At 39.9% G+C, this 18,231-nt stretch overlaps 1 protein-coding gene across 2 annotated transcripts in view; it reads right to left on the bottom strand.

Annotated features, from left to right (window-relative positions):
- The window catches only part of malrd1 (MAM and LDL receptor class A domain containing 1), a 392,346-nt gene extending 379,568 nt beyond the window's left edge, over window positions 1–12,778 (bottom strand). For both annotated transcript variants that reach the window (XM_063044212.1, XM_063044213.1), the window contains exons 1-2: window positions 12,498–12,778; window positions 6,703–6,840 (exon numbers count right to left, since the gene is read on the bottom strand). In XM_063044212.1, coding sequence (XP_062900282.1) covers window positions 6,703–6,840; window positions 12,498–12,651 — 292 coding nt within the window. In that variant the 5' untranslated portion in view covers window positions 12,652–12,778. The remainder of the gene's footprint in view (window positions 1–6,702; window positions 6,841–12,497) is intronic.
- Window positions 12,779–18,231: the final 5,453 nt, after the last annotated feature.

The following is an 18,231-nucleotide window of genomic DNA, read 5'->3' as shown; positions in this document are numbered from 1 at the left end:
AAAAAATCATTTCTTCTTGTTAAATAATTTCTCGAACTACAAACATTATTCAGTAGCCATAAATTATAATTTACTGTTAAGAATTATTGATAAGAGTTCTATTCTCTTTTTGTTTTATCGCCACAGATGTCCAATATATGCAGACTTAACAGTCAATACTCCTCCCTTGTGACTGAGATACTCCTCCCTTGCTAAAGTAGGTGATAGAGTGGACAATGAAAAAGGTTATTAAAATTGTAGGGGAAACGATCAGGTGAGTAGTTGGGGGGGGGAAGGGGGAAGAGTTGCAAATGGTGTTATGGTGTTGATTTGGGTAAGTACAAGGCATTGCCTTTTGGAAAGTAAAATCCATGTAGAATTTTAAAATTGAATGGCAGAATTTTGGAAAACAGAGGGAAAATGGAGTACAAGTGCACAATTCACTGAAAGTGGAGTCACAGTTAGACAGGCTGGGGAAGAAGACTTTTGGCATGCTGGCCTTGAAAAGTCAGGGTACTGAGTATGAAAGTTAAGAAATCATGCTGCAGCTCTACAGGAACCCAAAGAGGCCACACTTGGAGTTTGGTTTGGTTCGCACTGCTATCTGAATGTTAATATTAAACTGGAAAGAGTGTGGAAGAGATTTTTAAGAATGTTGCCAGGACTTGAAGGGCTGAGCTAGAGAGAGAGTTTGGGCAGGTAGGCATTACTCCTTGAAGTTGGAAGACTGAAAGGTGCATAAAATTATGAGGGGCATAGACAGGGTGAGTATACTCAGTCTTTTTCCCAAGGCTTTGGAATCAAGGATTATAGGTCAGAGGTTTAAGGTGAGTAGGGAAAGATTTACTAGAAACCTGAGACAACTGATTTATCTAGAGCATGGTCTGTATGTGGAATGTTATGCCAGAGAAAGTGGTTGGGACAGGTACAATAATAACATTTAAAAGGTACTTGGACAGGTTATGGGCCAAACACTGGGAAATGGGAGAAGCTTGGATGGGTCATCTTGGTCAGCATGGACCAGTTGGATTGAAGGGCCTGTTTACATGCTCTATTAATCTATGACTCCCCCCTCCCCTTCCTTTAGCTTCTTTCAGTCTTTCCCAGTCTCCAGATCAATCCACCTCCTTTTCATTGGCCTCACACTCACCACCAGGAAACCACCAAGAAATAGTGGATGCATTAGTGATAATTTTTCAAAACTCATTAGATTCTGGACTAGTTCCTAAGGATTGGAGGGTGGCTAATGTAACCCCACTTCTTAAAAATGGAGGGAGAGAGAAACCGGGGAATTATAGACCGGTTAGCCTAACATCGGTGGTGGGGAAACTGCTGGAGTCAGTTATCAAAGATGTGATAACAGCACATTTGGAAAGCGCTGAAATCATCGGACAAAGTCAGCATGGATTTGTGAAAGGAAAATCATGTCTGACGAATCTCATAGAATTTTTTGAGGATGTAACTAGTAGAGTGGATAGGGGAGAACCAGTGGATGTGGTATATTTGGATTTTCAAAAGGCTTTTGACAAGGTCCCACACAGGAGATTAGTGTGCAAACTTAAAGCACACGGTATTGGGGGTAAGGTATTGATGTGGATAGAGAATTGGTTAGCAGACTGGAAGCAAAGAGTGGGAATAAACGGGACCTTTTCAGAATGGCAGGCAGTGACTAGTGGGGTACCACAAGGCTCAGTGCTGGGACCCCAGTTGTTTACAATATATATTAATGACTTGGATGAAGGAATTAAATGCAGCATCTCCAAGTTTGCGGATGACACGAAGTTGGGCGGCAGTGTTAGCTGTGAGGAGGATGCTAAGAGGATGCAGGGTGGTTTGGATAGGTTGGGTGAGTGGGCAAATTCATGGCAGATGCAATTTAATGTGGATAAATGTGAAGTTATCCACTTTGGTGGCAAAAATAGGAAAACAGATTATTATTTGAATGGTGGCCAATTAGGAAAAGGGGAGGTGCAACGAGACCTGGGTGTCATTATACACCAGTCATTGAAAGTGAGCATGCAGGTACAGCAGGCGGTGAAAAAGGCGAATGGTATGCTGGCATTTATAGCGAGAGGATTCGAGTACAGGAGCAGGGAGGTACTACTGCAGTTGTACAAGGCCTTGGTGAGACCACACCTGGAGTATTGTGTGCAGTTTTGGTCCCCTAATCTGAGGAAAGACATCCTTGCCATAGAGGGAGTACAAAGAAGGTTCACCAGATTGATTCCTGGGATGGCAGGACTTTCATATGAAGAAAGACTGGATGAACTGGGCTTGTACTCGTTGGAATTTAGAAGATTGAGGGGGGATCTGATTGAAACGTATAAAATCCTAAAGAGATTGGACAGGCTAGATGCAGGAAGATTGTTCCCGATGTTGGGGAAGTCCAGAATGAGGGGTCACAGTTTGAGGATAAAGGGGAAGCCTTTTAGGACCGAGATTAGGAAAAACTTCTTCACACAGAGAGTGGTGAATCTGTGGAATTCTCTGCCACAGGAAACAGTTGAGGCCAATTCATTGGCTATATTTAAGAGGGAGTTAGATATGGCCCTTGTGGCTATGGGTATCAGGGGGTATGGAGGGAAGGCTGGTGCAGGGTTCTGAGTTGGATGATCAGCCATGATCATAATAAATGGCGGTGCAGGCTCAAAGGGCCGAATGGCCTACTCCTGCACCTGTTTTCTATGTTTCTATGTATGTTTCCCTGCAGCACACATTTTACATATTGCACATCAGCTATTCCACGGTGATGGGTCTAAATTGCTCGCCAGAGTCTTTGTTCCTTATAGGAGAGGCAACAGAGCTATAGTAATTAATATTTATTATGTAGGGACAGTTAAGAACTAAGTGGTAAGTGCAAGCATGGAGAACTTGTAGCGATGTTCTAGTGAGAATGAAGGGAAAGGGACAAAAGAATTTGAAGAATTTCTGAGTAATAACTCCTCCAGAACAACTTCACTAGCCATTGAAGGAGGATCACTTACAGCCAGCTAAGGACATTTGCTCTAGGGTACAAAGATATTGGATGACCAAATTAAAGATCATTAGACCCTCTATTGAGCAGGGTCAGCCATGGATGTTGCACCCTCGCTGTCTATGCAAACTAGTGCACAAGCCAGAGCAGTTCCAAGTGGGTCCACAATATCCTGAAACGGGAGAGAGAGCAGCCAGAAGTCATGGTACATATTGGTACCAATGACAGAGGTAGGAAAGGGGAGGAGGACCTGAAAAAAGAATACAGGGAGTTAGGAAGGAAGCTGAGAATCAGGCCCTCAAGGGTAGTAATCTCAGGGTTGCTGTCTGTGCCACATGACAGTGAGGATAGGAATAGAATGAGTTGGCAGATAAATACATGGCTGAAGAATTGCAGCAAGGAGCAGGGATTTAGATTTCCGGATAATTGGAACCTCTTCTGTGGCAGGTGTGACCTGTACAAAAGGGACAGGTTGCACTTGAATCCAAGGGGGACCAATATTCTTGTGGGAAGGTTTACTAGAGCTGTTGGGAGCGGATTAAACTAATATTGCAGGGGGGTGGGAACCAGTGAGACAGAGCCAAAGATGAGCCATCAGGTTTACAAGCAGATGATAGATGTAACATGAATTTAAGGAAGGAGAAGCCAATGATTGGATACAAATGCAGATAGAACAAAGAGTTAAATTATACTACAGAGGCAAAATTCAAAAGGGCGAAGAATGCAGGACTGAAGGTCGTTATTTAATGTGCGTAGTATTTGGAATAAGGTGGACGAATTCATGGCACAATTACAGATTGGCCTATATGACGTAGTGGGCATCACTGAGTCATGCTGAAAGAAGGCCATATTTGGGAGCTTAAAATAAAAGGATATACTTTCTATCAAAAGGACAGGCAGGAGGGCATAGTCGGTGGTGTGGCTCTGTTGGTAAGAATAAAATTACATCTTTAGAAAGAGGTGACACTGGGTCAGAGAAGGTTGAATCTTTGTGGGTGGAGTTAAGAAATTGCAAGGGTAAAAACATAATGGGAATGATATATAGGCCTCCACATAGTAGCCAAGATGTGGGGTTGACCTATTTCCCAGTATGGCTTTGAAGCACTGTTGAAATTTTTTTTCCCAAAGATCAGATCAGTCCTAAATTCTGATCTCAGGAGAAAGAGCAACAAAGTTGGAACAAAGCTTCCTCTTTGACAAAATAGAGGAACGAAAATCAGAATGCAACTTATAAGAAAATAATATTTACTTAACTAATTAAATCAAGATGGTTCCTTCAGGTTGTTATAGCCAGGGGTGGTAATGGGGATAAGCTCCCACTACCTGTTAAATGCTCCCAATGGCATACGTCTCAAATAGCCTCTGACAGCCAAGCCCAGCTCCTGGCATTGATGTGTGGAGTAGCTACTAAGCTCAGCAGAACCATTTCTACTGACAGAAGAGGCAAAGGTGGGTTATTGGCACCAAAAAACCAATTGCTTTGGGTGGATGTTGCTCATCAGCTGTGATTGACAATTCATCTAGGAGATGGAAAGCACTGATATCAAACCTCCTCTGACTTTGCAACTATACTCACTCATGGGGAAGAATCTGGGAATGAACCCAGAGGAAAAATTCCGGAGATGGGGTCCCTAAGGCAGTCCTACTTTGAGTTCAATGCTGACAGGCAGCTCCAGCAATGCTGCTGGTGCCAGACTGTATCAGTCTCTGCCGTTCCTTTGGATTCATCAGCTGTGTGGTGATGGGGAGCCTGCTGCATGGGCAACAGCTCGATCCCCATATTGTACTGCCCTGGCCTGCGTTTTGACTTCGACACTAGGACGTAACATCCATGGTCAATCCTGACCACGGATGGCCTCATAAATCAATATATTTAGTTTGTGTTCATACCAGTGAAGTGGACCAATATAATTTCTGGGTAGAACCTGCTTGTAAAATTATAAGCAGTATCTGCAGGTATAATATATGATGCTTAAATCCCCTTTTGTTGGAAAAGTAAGTTGAGAAATGTATACTTGCTAGGCCATGTAAAATCTGAACAGTCGTTTGGAGTTACCTTTACAGTTTGAAGTAGAGAACCCACATTGTGTTAAGGTTGCCTGCTATATAAACATACCTACAAAGGCCACTTTATTAAGTAACAAAGTGTCACTGAGTGTATATTTGTGGTCTTTTGCTGCCGTAGCACATCCACTTCAAGGTTCGATGTGTTGTTCATTCAGAGCTGCTCTTCTGCACACTGCTGTTGTAACGTGTGGTTATTTGAGCTACTCCTGCCTTCCTGTCAGCTTAAACCAGTCTGGCCATTCTACTCTGACCTCTCTCATTAAGAAGGCATTTTTGCCCGCAGAACTGCCGCTCACTGGATTTTTTTTGGTTTTAGCACCATTCTCTATAGACTTCAGAGATTGTTGTGCATGAAAATCCCAGGAGATCTTCTGTTCCTGAGATACTCAAAGCACTCCATCTGGCACCAACAATCATACCACACTTAGTTCACAATATAGGGAAGACAAGTGGTGTCGGCGGGTTCCTCCTCCTATATGTCTACAGTCTCTGGAAGGGTTCTGAAGACGTACCAGTGTAATACCATCCGCAAACCCGTAAGGAAACGAAATCACAGCTTATGCGGGTCAAAGGTGACCTGGGACTCTGGTCGGTTGTCATTTACAGGATTCCGTGTCAATGCAGAGTGGCATATATCTGCCAGTTGGGACGTACAGTGGAAACGCACTTCAAGGAGCACAGGAGATGTTTTGTTTGGGTTAACCAGTGAAATCGGCTGTAGCAGAACATTACATTCACAATGGCCACAGGATTGATTTCAATGGCACAAAACTGCTGTTGCATTGCCACACCAATGGCTTTTGGGATCACCTGGTGAAGAAAGCCATTGAAATTAAACTAGAGGAAAAGAATTTTAATAAAGACGAAGGCCTCGCTTTAAGTAAGAAGGTGGGAGAGCAGAACTCTGATTGGATGAGGACTAACCGATCAGAAGGGACACACCACGGGGTATAAATACCATGGGTCCAGACATGTCCAGGCATCATCCCTGATGAAGATGGTAGAGCTTGTCATCAAGACAACTAAACCTCGATCAGGTTGGCATGTTGTTGTGCATTGAGTTGTTGCCACATGATTGGCTGATTAGATACTTTCTTTAATGAGCAGATGTACAGGTGTGCCTAATAAATTTGCCACTGACTTCACATCTTCTTGATGAAATTACCATAGATATTTTAGGATATTAATTATGAAAGGTCTTTCAGTTAGGAAAATGAAAATCCACAATACCTGGGGAAATTCTATGCTGTCAATTAATTGAGAATCCTTATTAGCTGAATGTCTTTTCATTTCAGCAGAGGAAATGTGCGGTCAGTTTTAGAGATAAACTCATCTTACCCCAAATTCCTGGAATAAACTGCCAAGAACCAAGCAATTCAATGGAAGCGGAAGTAAAAATCTGTTCTTTATGATATTGGTGAAAGAAGTGGAATAATATTGAGGCAGAAAAAAATCAAAATGATTGCATAATGATTTTGAAATGTACAATGATTTCAGAAAATAACACCAGCTCATCACATAGAAATTAATTTTGTTTTCTTGTTATCTTCTAGATACACAAATTAAACCATTATATTTCTACATCACAGCATTTTACAGCTATTTGTAATATTGTTCACTGCTTACACAACTTTTAGCTGCTAATGCAAATAACGCAGTGGCAAATCATCAAAATTCCATACCAGACAGATTTCCTTTGTGATCATTCAGTGGCCCGATGCCACTCAAACTATTCCTCCGTGTCCATTGAGTCTCTGATTCTAGATCATTGGACCAGTTGCAGAAATCCGTCTCAAAGTCACAGCTTTCATACCAAGGGCCTTTGCAAAACAAAATGCAAAATGTTGATAATTTTGAACATAGCAACAAATTAACATTCAATAATAAAATGTGGCATTTTTCAAGCTCAAAGTCAGATATGTGGCTCTTGGCTATGTAGGAATTGGGTGGGTACTTTCATATATTTTCATGTATAATACACATGCAACATTGGAAGAAACACTGATAAGTCTTGATTGGATAGATGTTAAAATCGCAAAACCAAAACTAACGTGCCCACCTCAGGTTTTAGAGAGGTGGGAGAAACTTGTGACCTAACCTTTTTCAGCCAAGTTGGAGAAGTCCTTTTGAGTGAGGCTGCAGGAAAATAGAGGAGGAGAGCTGAGTATTTGCATATTTATTTGATATTTCATGTTTCACAATCTTACATTCAATTTAAATCTCAAGCCCACCTCTGGATTTATCTGGTGTTGGGAGACCAGCATTATGCAATTGAATTTCAAGTATCTTGCTGCCAGGAAAGTCTTTGGTTGCAATGAGCACGTAAACATGGTAGCAGTCTCCTCTGTTCCTGGATTTGAAATGATAACGATCATCCCATGGCATTTCATGCATGTCAATGGAGAGGCCTGCACCTTTGACCACCCTTAAATGTCCTGAATTAAAAGCTGCTCACACTGATGTGGCTGAAATCATCCATAGGCCAGCACAATGATGTCGTTTCTTGGGTACCATTACCGAGTTTGGATTTTTCTTTTAAATTCTGAATTTATTACTTGAAATTAAATTGCTTTGCTGTCATAATGGAATTTGAACTTTCACTTTCAGATCAATAGTCTGAATCTCTGGCTGTGAGTTCAATAATTTGACTGTTGCAATAATCTACTGAACATTTTATGCGTCCTATAGGTCATATACTGTATGTTGAAAAGCTGTTTATTTTAGACTTTTAAAATTACCAGCTCACTTGACACATACAATTTATTCTATTAATTTTAAAACAGTTGCTGAGGAGGGCATGATTGCTTCACAGATTGAGGTCCTGAACAGAGGCTGAGCAAATCTTGGAGCCATTAGGTGGGATCAGAAAAGGAGTGTATATGTGGGACTGCTCAGAGGTCAAGAAGAAAAGTTATTAATGGAAGGCAAAGGGCACGACAAGGCTACGAAATGAAGATGCTGTTGGAGTCTCAACAATGGAAGAAATGATTGAGATTCTGGATGGATGATATACTTATTTAGATGTCCAGTGCAAAAGAAGCCCTTCCAGCCCAAAAAGCAGCATTGCCTAGCAACCTGCACTCCCTACTTAACTCTAGCCTAATCATAGGACATTTTACAATAACCAATTAACCAGTACATCTTTGATTTGTGAGAGAGAATGGAACACCCAGTGAACATATGGAAAGGACATATAAACTTCTTCCAACATCATTGGAATTGAACTCTGAGGCCCCAAGCTTTGATAGCATCATGCTAACCACTACATTACTGTGGTGCCCCAATGTGGAGAAATTGCTGGGTGTGAATGGGATGAATTGTTGGAAGCTGAGGAATGTAGAGGAGGAAGTTGTACCAACTATGGTCATTATCTTCCAAACACAAAATTTAGCTGTAAGATTTAGATTGGAAAACTGAAAATGTTAAAACTTTGTGGAAGAGTCGGGATGGTGTTAAAACCAGGAACTACACCACAATGGTGGGTAAAGTTCTAGAAACACTAATCAAGGACAGGGGTAGCAGTTACTTGGAAAAATGTTAATTTATTAAAGAAAAGTCAGCAGTGATTTATTAAAGACAAAAATTCTAGATGGAGTTCTTTTGAAAAGGTAAAGGTTATTGAGAGAAATGTTGTGATGATGTACGTATAATTTCAAATGATTTTGGATAAGGTGCCCCATAATTAACTCGTCACTGAAGACAGGAAAATAATTCTGGTTGAGCTGACTGTGCCATGGGAGGAGGGATGGGAAGAGGCCCATGAGAGAAAGGCCTTGAAGTACCAGCCCTTAGTGCAGGAATGTAAAGACAAGGGACGGCAGGTATGGTTGTTCCCTGTGGAGATCAGCTGCAGAGGTTTCCCAGCCAAATCAGCATGGCGGTTGTTGTCAGATCTGGGCCTGGACAAAAGGAGCAAAAAGCAAGCAGCTCATAGGATGGGAGAAGAGGCAGAACGTGCCTCTTGTTGGATTTGGAGTAGGTGAGAGGAGGGAAGCTGGAAGCCAGGAGCAGATGGGCAGTGATTTGGCCACCACTGCTGGCCCACCAACTGGAGAGTGTCGTGGTTAAGGGTCGAAACACTCTCTGAAGGTTGGGAACCACCTGATGACATCTGCTCCTGGCTGAAGGCTATGGTTACCTCATAAGGTATCTGGAGAATGCACCCTAACAGGTGTAAGTAACAAGACAAGAAGGGGCAATTGCACCATGTGTAGAAAGATTTGTTAGAGGAAACAAAGGTTTGAAATAGAAGGTTGTGCTTCTGACTAAAAATGAAATGACTTTGGACTTTCCCAGGAATCAGTATTAGAATCACTATTTCTTGCAATAAGTAATAAATTTGAACTTGGGTATGCAGGTCACTACTTCCAAATTTACAGGTGTCACAAGACTTGGAGGAATAGTAGATTCTGAGGAGGATATAATAGCCCTCAAAATATCAGGCGGATGAGTAGCAGAAAAAATTTAAACATAAGAAATATAAAGCTTTGAATATTGGTTGGAAAAAGGAGAAGCAATATTGACCATGGGGCACAATACTTAAAGGGATTTGAGGACGGGTGCTTAGTTCAATGAAAGTGGCAGGGTAGTTTTCTCTTGGGATTCAGAAGGTTATGCAAAGATCTGACAGAGGTACTTAAAAATCCTGAAGAGTATAGAACCACACCGCATCCAATTTCTCATCCAGGCAGTGTATGATGTGCTTCCAAGCCCATCAAACCTGCACACATGGGGCAAGGCAGAGTGATCTGCGTGCCCACTGTGCTCCAAGCGAGGAACCCTGCAGCACATCCTCAGCAGCTGTGCAAGGGCACTTGGTGAGGGACGGTACAGGTGGAGGCATGATCAGGTCCTGAAGACCATCGCTGAAGCCGTCAGTGCAGGAGTTGAGTGGGCGAAGCGGTCCCGACCCTCCAAGCAGACCATTGCCTTTGTCAGAGCTGGGGAGCAGCCAATACCTGCCAAAAGAACATCTGCAGGCATTCTGACCTCTGCAAGGGACTGGCAGCTGTTGGTGGACCCCGAACGGCAGCTGAAGTTCCCCAACCATATCGCAGCCACCACCCTGCGACCAGACATTGTCTTAGTGTCTGAGTCGACTAAGCAAGTGGTGCTGCTGGAGCTGACAGTCCCATGGGAAGATAGCTTGGAAGAGGCCTTTGAAAGGAAGCTCTCCAAGTACGCAGGACTGGTCAGCAACTGTCAGCAGGCTGGATGGAGAGCGAGGTGTCTCCCAGTGGAGGCTGGTGGTAGGGGATTCGTAGCCCATTCTTTAGTTAGAGCCTTCAGCATTTTAGGGATCGAGGGAGAGAGGAAGAGGAGAGCCATCTGCAGTACCACCGATGCAGCAGAGAGGGCCTCAAGATGGCTGTGGCTCAAAAGAGGGGAGCCATGAAGTCATAAGTAGCTAGCCATCTGGACACAAGCTGGGGTCTGATCAGCCCCGGCTGGGTCACCTGGAGGAGGTTGTATGATGTTGAAAGACTCGAAACACCCGATGATTCCAGGAACATCACTGAAGATGTGTCCAGAAGCATCAATAGATGTATGTACACAGAGATAGAGGAAAATTGTCACCATTGGCAAAAGCATCAAGAACCAAGTAACGAAGGTTACTGGCATAAGATCTAACAGTGATACAAGGATTGTGGTGGACCAAATCGAAGGTGGTGATGAATTGGCATACTGGAGGGAGATTGAAAATCTAGCTGAGTGGTGTCATAACAACAAGACCAAGGAACTGATCATAGACTTCCGGAATAGGAAACAGGAGGTCCATGAGCTAGTCGTCATCGGAGGCCCAGTAACTTTAAATTCCTGTGTGTTACTACGTCAGACGACCTGTCCTGCATCGATCATGTAAGTGCAATTGTAAAGAATGCACGGCAGCACCTCTACTTTCTTAGGAGTCTGCCAAAACTCGGCATGACATCTAAAACTTTAACAAATTTCTGTAGATGTGTAGTAGAGATTGTATTGACTGGCTGCTATTTATATTTGCATTTGAACAGTTTGTTGTCATCTGCACTCTGGTTGATCTTTCATTGATCTTGCTATAGTTAGTAATCTATAGATTTGCTGTGTATGCCCACAAAAAGAAATCTCATTGTTGTATATGGTGACATGTCATGAAATGTGTTGTTTTTGCAGCAGCAGTATATTACGATACATAATAATAAAACTGTGAATTACAGAAAGTACATATATGTATAAATAAAATAGTTAAATTAATTAAGTAGTGATGTAGTGTTTTGGGTTTAATGTCCGTTCAGAAATCAGATGGCCGAGGGGAAGAAGCTTATAGTAGAAGGAAAGTAGGGAGAGATTATGACTATAAGATTGCTCTTTTATGGAGCCGGTACAGAACAGATAGGCTGAATGTCCCTCTCTTTGCTGCTATAAATCTGAGGTTGTTAACATAAACAAGGCAAATATGATTTTAAATCACTATCTCCTTTATTTTTTTATAAAAATGAAATCCAGAAGGAATTAGTTTAATCAAAATGGATTTGTAATGTCCTGAAGAAGAGTCTCGGCCCAATATGTCGACTGTTTTCTCTTTTCTATAGATGCTGCCTGACCTGATGAGTTCCTCCAGCGTCTTGTGTGTGCTGCTTTGTATAATATTGTATATGTAAGTCCATTTTGCTCGGGTAAACCATCTTATTTAAAATAAAACAGAATAATTCATCAAGATTTGGTTCTTTAATTCTAGGAAGAACACTCTATCATCAAAGTCTTTTGCTACATGAATACACTCAGTACAAACTACATTCTGAAAGCCAATCGACTTTTTAATAGCAGTACTTTGATTCTGAAAGACCTATCATAATTGTTTGAAAACATTCTCTGAATCTTTTGCAATAAGAATCGAATGCATTCCACCAGATTGCGAAAGGGTCACTTTAATGTACAAAAAAAGATAAAAATTTGCTCTTCCTTTAGTCTCCATAAAATGGATTTGAATTAAATAAAACAAAGAGACCAATATTTATACCGTATTAACTGCTGGGCATTCCAAAGTGCTTGAAAGTTAGCATAATAGTTAAAATAGTGTTGGAGCAGATTCCGGACTATAAACCAAGCAACAGCAATTCCAATCCCACGACAGAATGAACAGCATTTAAATTCAAGAAATCAAACAAATCTAGATTTTAAAAAATTGGTTTTGCTAATTATAATTATGAAGATGGTGAGTTTTTACAACAATCCAGTACCCTCATGGTTACCATTACTACTGCTTGTTTTTTTTTTATTATTCCAGATTTACTTAGTTATCTGAACATAAATTAAACAGTCATCAAGTTCTATTCAAATATCCAAGCACTTTCTGAGTGTGATTTATAAATGTCTTCTTGAGACACAAGTTGAATTAGACTGCATTCCTTATAGGTTTGAATATCAGAATATCAATATGATTATAAATGAAAGTCAGGGAACTGTGGCTATTCAACATGAAATTCATTACTGTACTTACATTCTTGGTCATTCTTGTTGTCTGTGAAATTGCATGCATTACCAGGAGGCACACAAGATCTTCTAGACCATTTTAAATCCGCTCCTTTATCTGGTTTCACCACCAGAAAAGTCACGAGGAATAGCCTGAACAGTGTTTTTCCAATTTTATTCATTGAATGGGAAATCTAGTGTCACCAGGTCTTCATGTATTTCCACCAAGACTTCTTCCATTAAGTAGTATTAGCATTCATGAATAAAAGTGGTATCCAGAAGTGATCATGATCTCGTAGCACCGCATTGCATCATATCCTGCTTTACTGAGAGAGATTATGAACTTCACCTGAGTTTTATAACATCTGCCTTAAGAAATATTTAACCTGACAGTTTTATCTAATCACTAATGAGTCAGTCCAATTATAGCATAAACAAAGTGAAAGTCTCCAAAATATTTGAAGTTGCAAATAAAAAGAAACCTGCAGATCAAGAAATCTAAAATAAAAACAGACCCTTTGACCTGAAACAATGATCTGGTTCTCCTCCCACAGGTCTGGCCTGACCTACTGAATACTTCCATCATTTTATATTTTGTTTCACGATTGAATTTGCCTTCATGAAGTACTAAATACAAAAGGGAGTAGGCCATTCATCCTCTAGCTATGTTCTAAGTGTACAGCATCAGGTTCAGAGCTGCATCATCAGAGACTCTAGCTTGATTTTAACAGGTTGGAATTCGACAATCGTTAGCTGTGAGATTATTTTGGAGGAATAAAAAAAAATGACAGGTATGCATGTCATATGTGTCATTCACATATTCTTTTTGAATCAAAAGATGCAAGCAAAGCAGCCAAAACCACAGGAAAAATTCTATTAAAAGCAAAGGAAGCTATGCCAGATGTAGCAGTTAGGTATTGTTCATCATTGCTCCTTGCACCAGCAAAGTAAGGCTTGCAATAACAATTGTAAGGAAGCTTTGTGTTATTATAAGTTGGTTTCACTTTATTGGCTCTAAACATAAATAAATCACCTTTTGTCTTCTTCTCACAATTGGTGGCTGAGTATTCAGCTGCCTTGGTTCCATTTTGGTCTTCTAAAGTTCCCATATTCAGAGAAATCTTTGGTTTCTGAAATCTCAACCAGGTGTTTATTACCCCAGGCCATTCCTAGATCTTATTTTCTATGCCCAGGTGTAAGAAAGTATGTCATATGCTTTTGTCAGCACCTTATCAACCGGTGTTATCACTTTTGGAGAACTATAGACTTGAACCCCTAGGTTCCTCAGTGCATCAGTATGCTTTAGTGCCCTACTATTTACTGTATATTTTCTATCTCTAGGATGAAATGTTCACATTTTGTACTCTGGTGTTAAAGGGTACGTGATCCAGAGACATATCAATCCAGATGCCAAGCCAATTATCTGCAGACCTAAACTTGTTTCAAATATCATGATCACTCATATAGAGGAGAAGAAGATACAGCTCATCGTCAAAACAACAGTGATTGAGTGACATCTGTTGTTATGGCGTCCAAAGTGGACAAGGGATTAAAGGGAGTGTCTATGCACTCTCTGTGCATCCAAAATGAAATTTTATTGTCACATCTACTCATGAGGAATGTCACTGAATTTTTGGAATTCAGACAACTTCATAAGTATTATATCTAGAAGAACAAGAGTCCACATTGAGGAAAACTGTAAATTATTGCCCTAAAAGATGGCTAAAGATGTGTGGCTGGTAGACAAACAGAATGTTAATGCCATTTTTAGGCCTAGTAGACCCAAGATTGTTTTCAAATACTGTATCAATCCCTTGTAGAATGGCCCAATTTTTGTGGCAGGTTTCTATTATATTTTCCAGTAATGTTAACACTCCTGCAACAGGTATTGAAGAAGGATGAACCATGGTAGTGGGAAGAGGCGAGAAAAAAGGGTGGCAAGAGAAGCCTCAGTACTGAGCCTTTCCTGATATTCTATGACGTTACCAGTGCTCTGAGGCTCAGTTGTTTATAGAGTTGGTTAAGTGATATGCACGTAACAGGTAATATCCAGGAAGGACTTATTGCCTTTGTGACGTGCTTCACTTCAGTTATTTCAATTTAAGCTATTACTTCACACGTCTTCACTATATGGCCACAAACAGAAGATCTGCGGAATCAGTACACGCAATGAAAAAGGCACTGAAAATAAAAGTCCAGCGAAGGAAATCAAGTATTATAATGGAGCACCTACTCACATATTTTCTTTCCGCACTACACTATAGGACTCATGTGATACATAGAAGGCTTGGGATGCGTCTGATTCTGGTTCAACTAAATCTGGAAGGAATGCTGATGAAACAGAATAGACATCGTAGACTGAAGAATTAGCTGACAATATCTGTGGTGTTGTACAAAGTGAGCCTGTAGGTTGCAGCATGATATTGATCAGCTGGGAAGTTGTCCAAAGCAATGGCAGATGGAATTTAATCCTGACATTTTGGAAAGTCAAATAAGCGTAGAGCAAAAGCAATAAATGGTGGGGATCTAGGGATTGCTGATGAACAGAAGGATCTTGGGGTTTAAATCCACTGATCCCTTAAAATAGCGGCATTGATAGGTAGGGTGGTGAAGAAGGCACATTGGATGTTTGCCATCTTCAGCATGTAAGAGCAGCGGTGTTGTGTTACAACCTCATAAAACACTGGTTATGCCTTACCTATACAATTGTGTGCAGTCCTGGTCCCCACAGAATAGGAATAATGTGATTGGGCTAAGGTAATTGCCCAGATTTTTGTCTGGATTGTAACATTTCAGTTTTGAAGAGTATTTGAAAAGGCTATTTAAATTGCGAGGTAGGAGGGTTAGTGAGGATCTAAGGGGGAATTTCATGCAGGACATGGTTGGAATGTGGAACACATGTCGGTGATGGAGAAATGTACTCTCACATTTAAGGAACACCTAGAAAAAAACTTGAATTGCCAAGGCACAAAAGACAATGGACAAAATGTAGTTAAATAGGATCAGAATAGCTTGTACAATAGTCAGTATGGATGCGATGAGCTAAAAGGTCTTTTTCTGTGTGGCATGGCTCTATGGCTCCGTTTAATAAGAGAGTCCAGAAGGGTGACATCATTCACTTTACCTCAGTGTAATAATCACCAGAAGAATGGTAATGTTTTTGAGTTTGAATATACTCTTCAGATGAGTCTTATAATCAAAACAAATACAGAATAATACTAAAGAGAGTCAAGAAATGACAACTTTAATGAGCCCAGACAGATAAATAGATACTTTACTGATCCCAACGGAGAGTACAGTGTCACAATAGCATTACAAGTGCACAGATATAAATACTAGAGGAGAAGTAGAAATAATATAAAAATGTTACCTCAAACAGTCTAACAGGAGGGGTTCATCTAGACATGAACGCTACATCAATGCACACAAATTAAAAAGGCCAAAATGTGCGGTTGTTATTGAATTACTTTATGAAGTGTTAGCTGTCCATCTCCCACCACAGATGCTGTCTGACCCGAGTTCCTCCAGCAGCTCATTTTTTGCTCTGTTTTCTCATTCTCTTGTTGCTATTTTACAGGAACCAGGTGATCAGATTTACAGCTTCTCAAATTTCTTTATGGTTCTTTTTGTACTTGTAACAGTAACCTGAAAATTCTATAGACGCAAATTAAATCAATCTGCCATGTGCAAATTTGAAGGATTCAGCCTTTCCCAGAGTTTTGTTCTTGAAGTTAATAATTTTGTTCAGAGTTGTGATTCCAGAGAATAAGTTTTCAGTCTGTTTCTAAAATAAAAGTATTGTTACCTCCATTACCTGGCACAGAGTAGGGAATTCTGGGATATCAATCCATGATATATGCTAATATAGTTCTGTGATTTGTGCTATAGTGGGGAAACCAAAATCAATGATCTTCTTGTGACTTTATTGTACATCTTGTTTTAGTAATAAAAGTTTCAAGAAAAGCTGTCATAGTGACCTTATTGAAATATTCTTAGTGTATTTTGAGAGTAAAGCATACAAAACAAAAAAATGTACATTTGTGATGGATGGAATCAGTGGAGTGGTTAACATGGAGTTCAGTTTGAAAGCAAACTAAAACTAACATAAATAACAAAACTTTAGTCAAGGGCTCGGGGACTGGAATTGTTGGAAAACTTTTCTATATGTCTAGCACGGACAATTAGAAAAATACACATTTAGTTTACTCACTTATTTGGTCTAGGAGAACAGCTATAAAGTGGTTGAGTTTAACACCTCTAGACAAATTACTTTATCATACTCCAAGAAGATGGTTTCAGTTACTGACAGTAGATATTAGAAATGCAGAGACCGCTGGCATATTATTTTCCAACCACCTAATAGTTTTACCATTATTAGTTAAACATAACTTGTACATATCAGCCTAAAGTCCTCTGAAGACTGTTCATAATGTTGCTTAAAAACTACATCTATTATTCCATCTTCAGTAGTACGGCACTAATCTGCAATATAAGATCAGGTAATGCTCAAATCTTGAAGCAGCGCCTGACCTCATACTATGTTAACCCTGTAGCCCAATGTTATCCATTGAACTAAGCTCATTAGCAATGCCTGTCAAGTTTTCATCTATTTTAAAATGGATGTTCACTGCATCAGAGAACCCACCAATCTAGTAATAATTGTAGAGAAGGCTTATACTTTAATAAACACTGATTTGAACTTGAAATCCACCAATAGAGATTTGATATCCTACAATGCAAAACCTCATGAATTATATATAACTTATTAAATTTTACTATGAAACATATGCCACCATATCCTTGGCTGAAATTCAAGGACATTTAAATTGTGTGTTAATACAAATTACCTGATGATTAATTGTATCATTCATTTCATTTACTTATAAACATCACTTCTTCATAATTAAATGAAAACTAATGAGGAAATTCATATATTGCTCAATCTGTGACCAAGTGCAAATAATTAATTTCATCACTAATAGGAGCTTCAAACAAACATGTCATTTATTTTCTGCATTAATTGCCAATTAATGTAGTGTTACTAAATATTTTTTGTACAATGAGAAGACAAGCATTGACATTCAAAGTTCAAAGTAAATGTATTATCAAAGTACGTGTCACCATATATAACCCTGAGATTTATTTTTATTCGATCAATTGGCACAAGCGCCAGTGAAGTAATCTCCCTTTAGAAAAGTTTCTTTTGCCAACATGCTGATACTGAAGTCATTCAGCTAACTGAGAGGAAATGGTTAACTTAAACCCTTTGAACATCCAAGCAAAATTAATGACTGGCCTTGTCATGTGAAACAAACATAACCGAAACACAACAGATCAGAGTTGAAAATTCAGCTTTACGGAGCTTTTTGCTTCTTAGTAATTTTAAGTTTATTTGACAAGACAGGGAAGATTTATTCCATGTGTATTTATTACCTTCTTCCATTACTGCCATCATTTTTTATGAAATAGCAGCTGCATTCAATATCAAACTCCCTCAATAGTCTTTGCTTTTGACTTTAAATCAGGTCAGGGGTTCAAACCTCTATCTAGTCCCCAAGTACACAATTGAGGCATTCTGATTAAAAATGGAGAGGTGTTGCACAGAGTAAGATGGGTTCTTTCAGATCTTTTAAAGCATGTTTTCTTGTAAACCATAAAAGATTCCCAGGCATTTCTTGAAGAATAGCAGTTGTGTACTCAAGTGTCTTGGGTAGCATTTATTAAGCAAAAATATTAAATAAATGTTCAGGGGTTCAGGACTC

The sequence above is a fragment of the Mobula hypostoma genome, chromosome 3, assembly GCF_963921235.1.
Source record: "Mobula hypostoma chromosome 3, sMobHyp1.1, whole genome shotgun sequence".
Lineage (NCBI taxonomy): Eukaryota > Metazoa > Chordata > Chondrichthyes > Myliobatiformes > Myliobatidae > Mobula > Mobula hypostoma.
The sequence above is the reverse complement of the archived record's forward strand: the minus strand, read 5'-3'. Positions and strand labels throughout refer to the sequence as shown.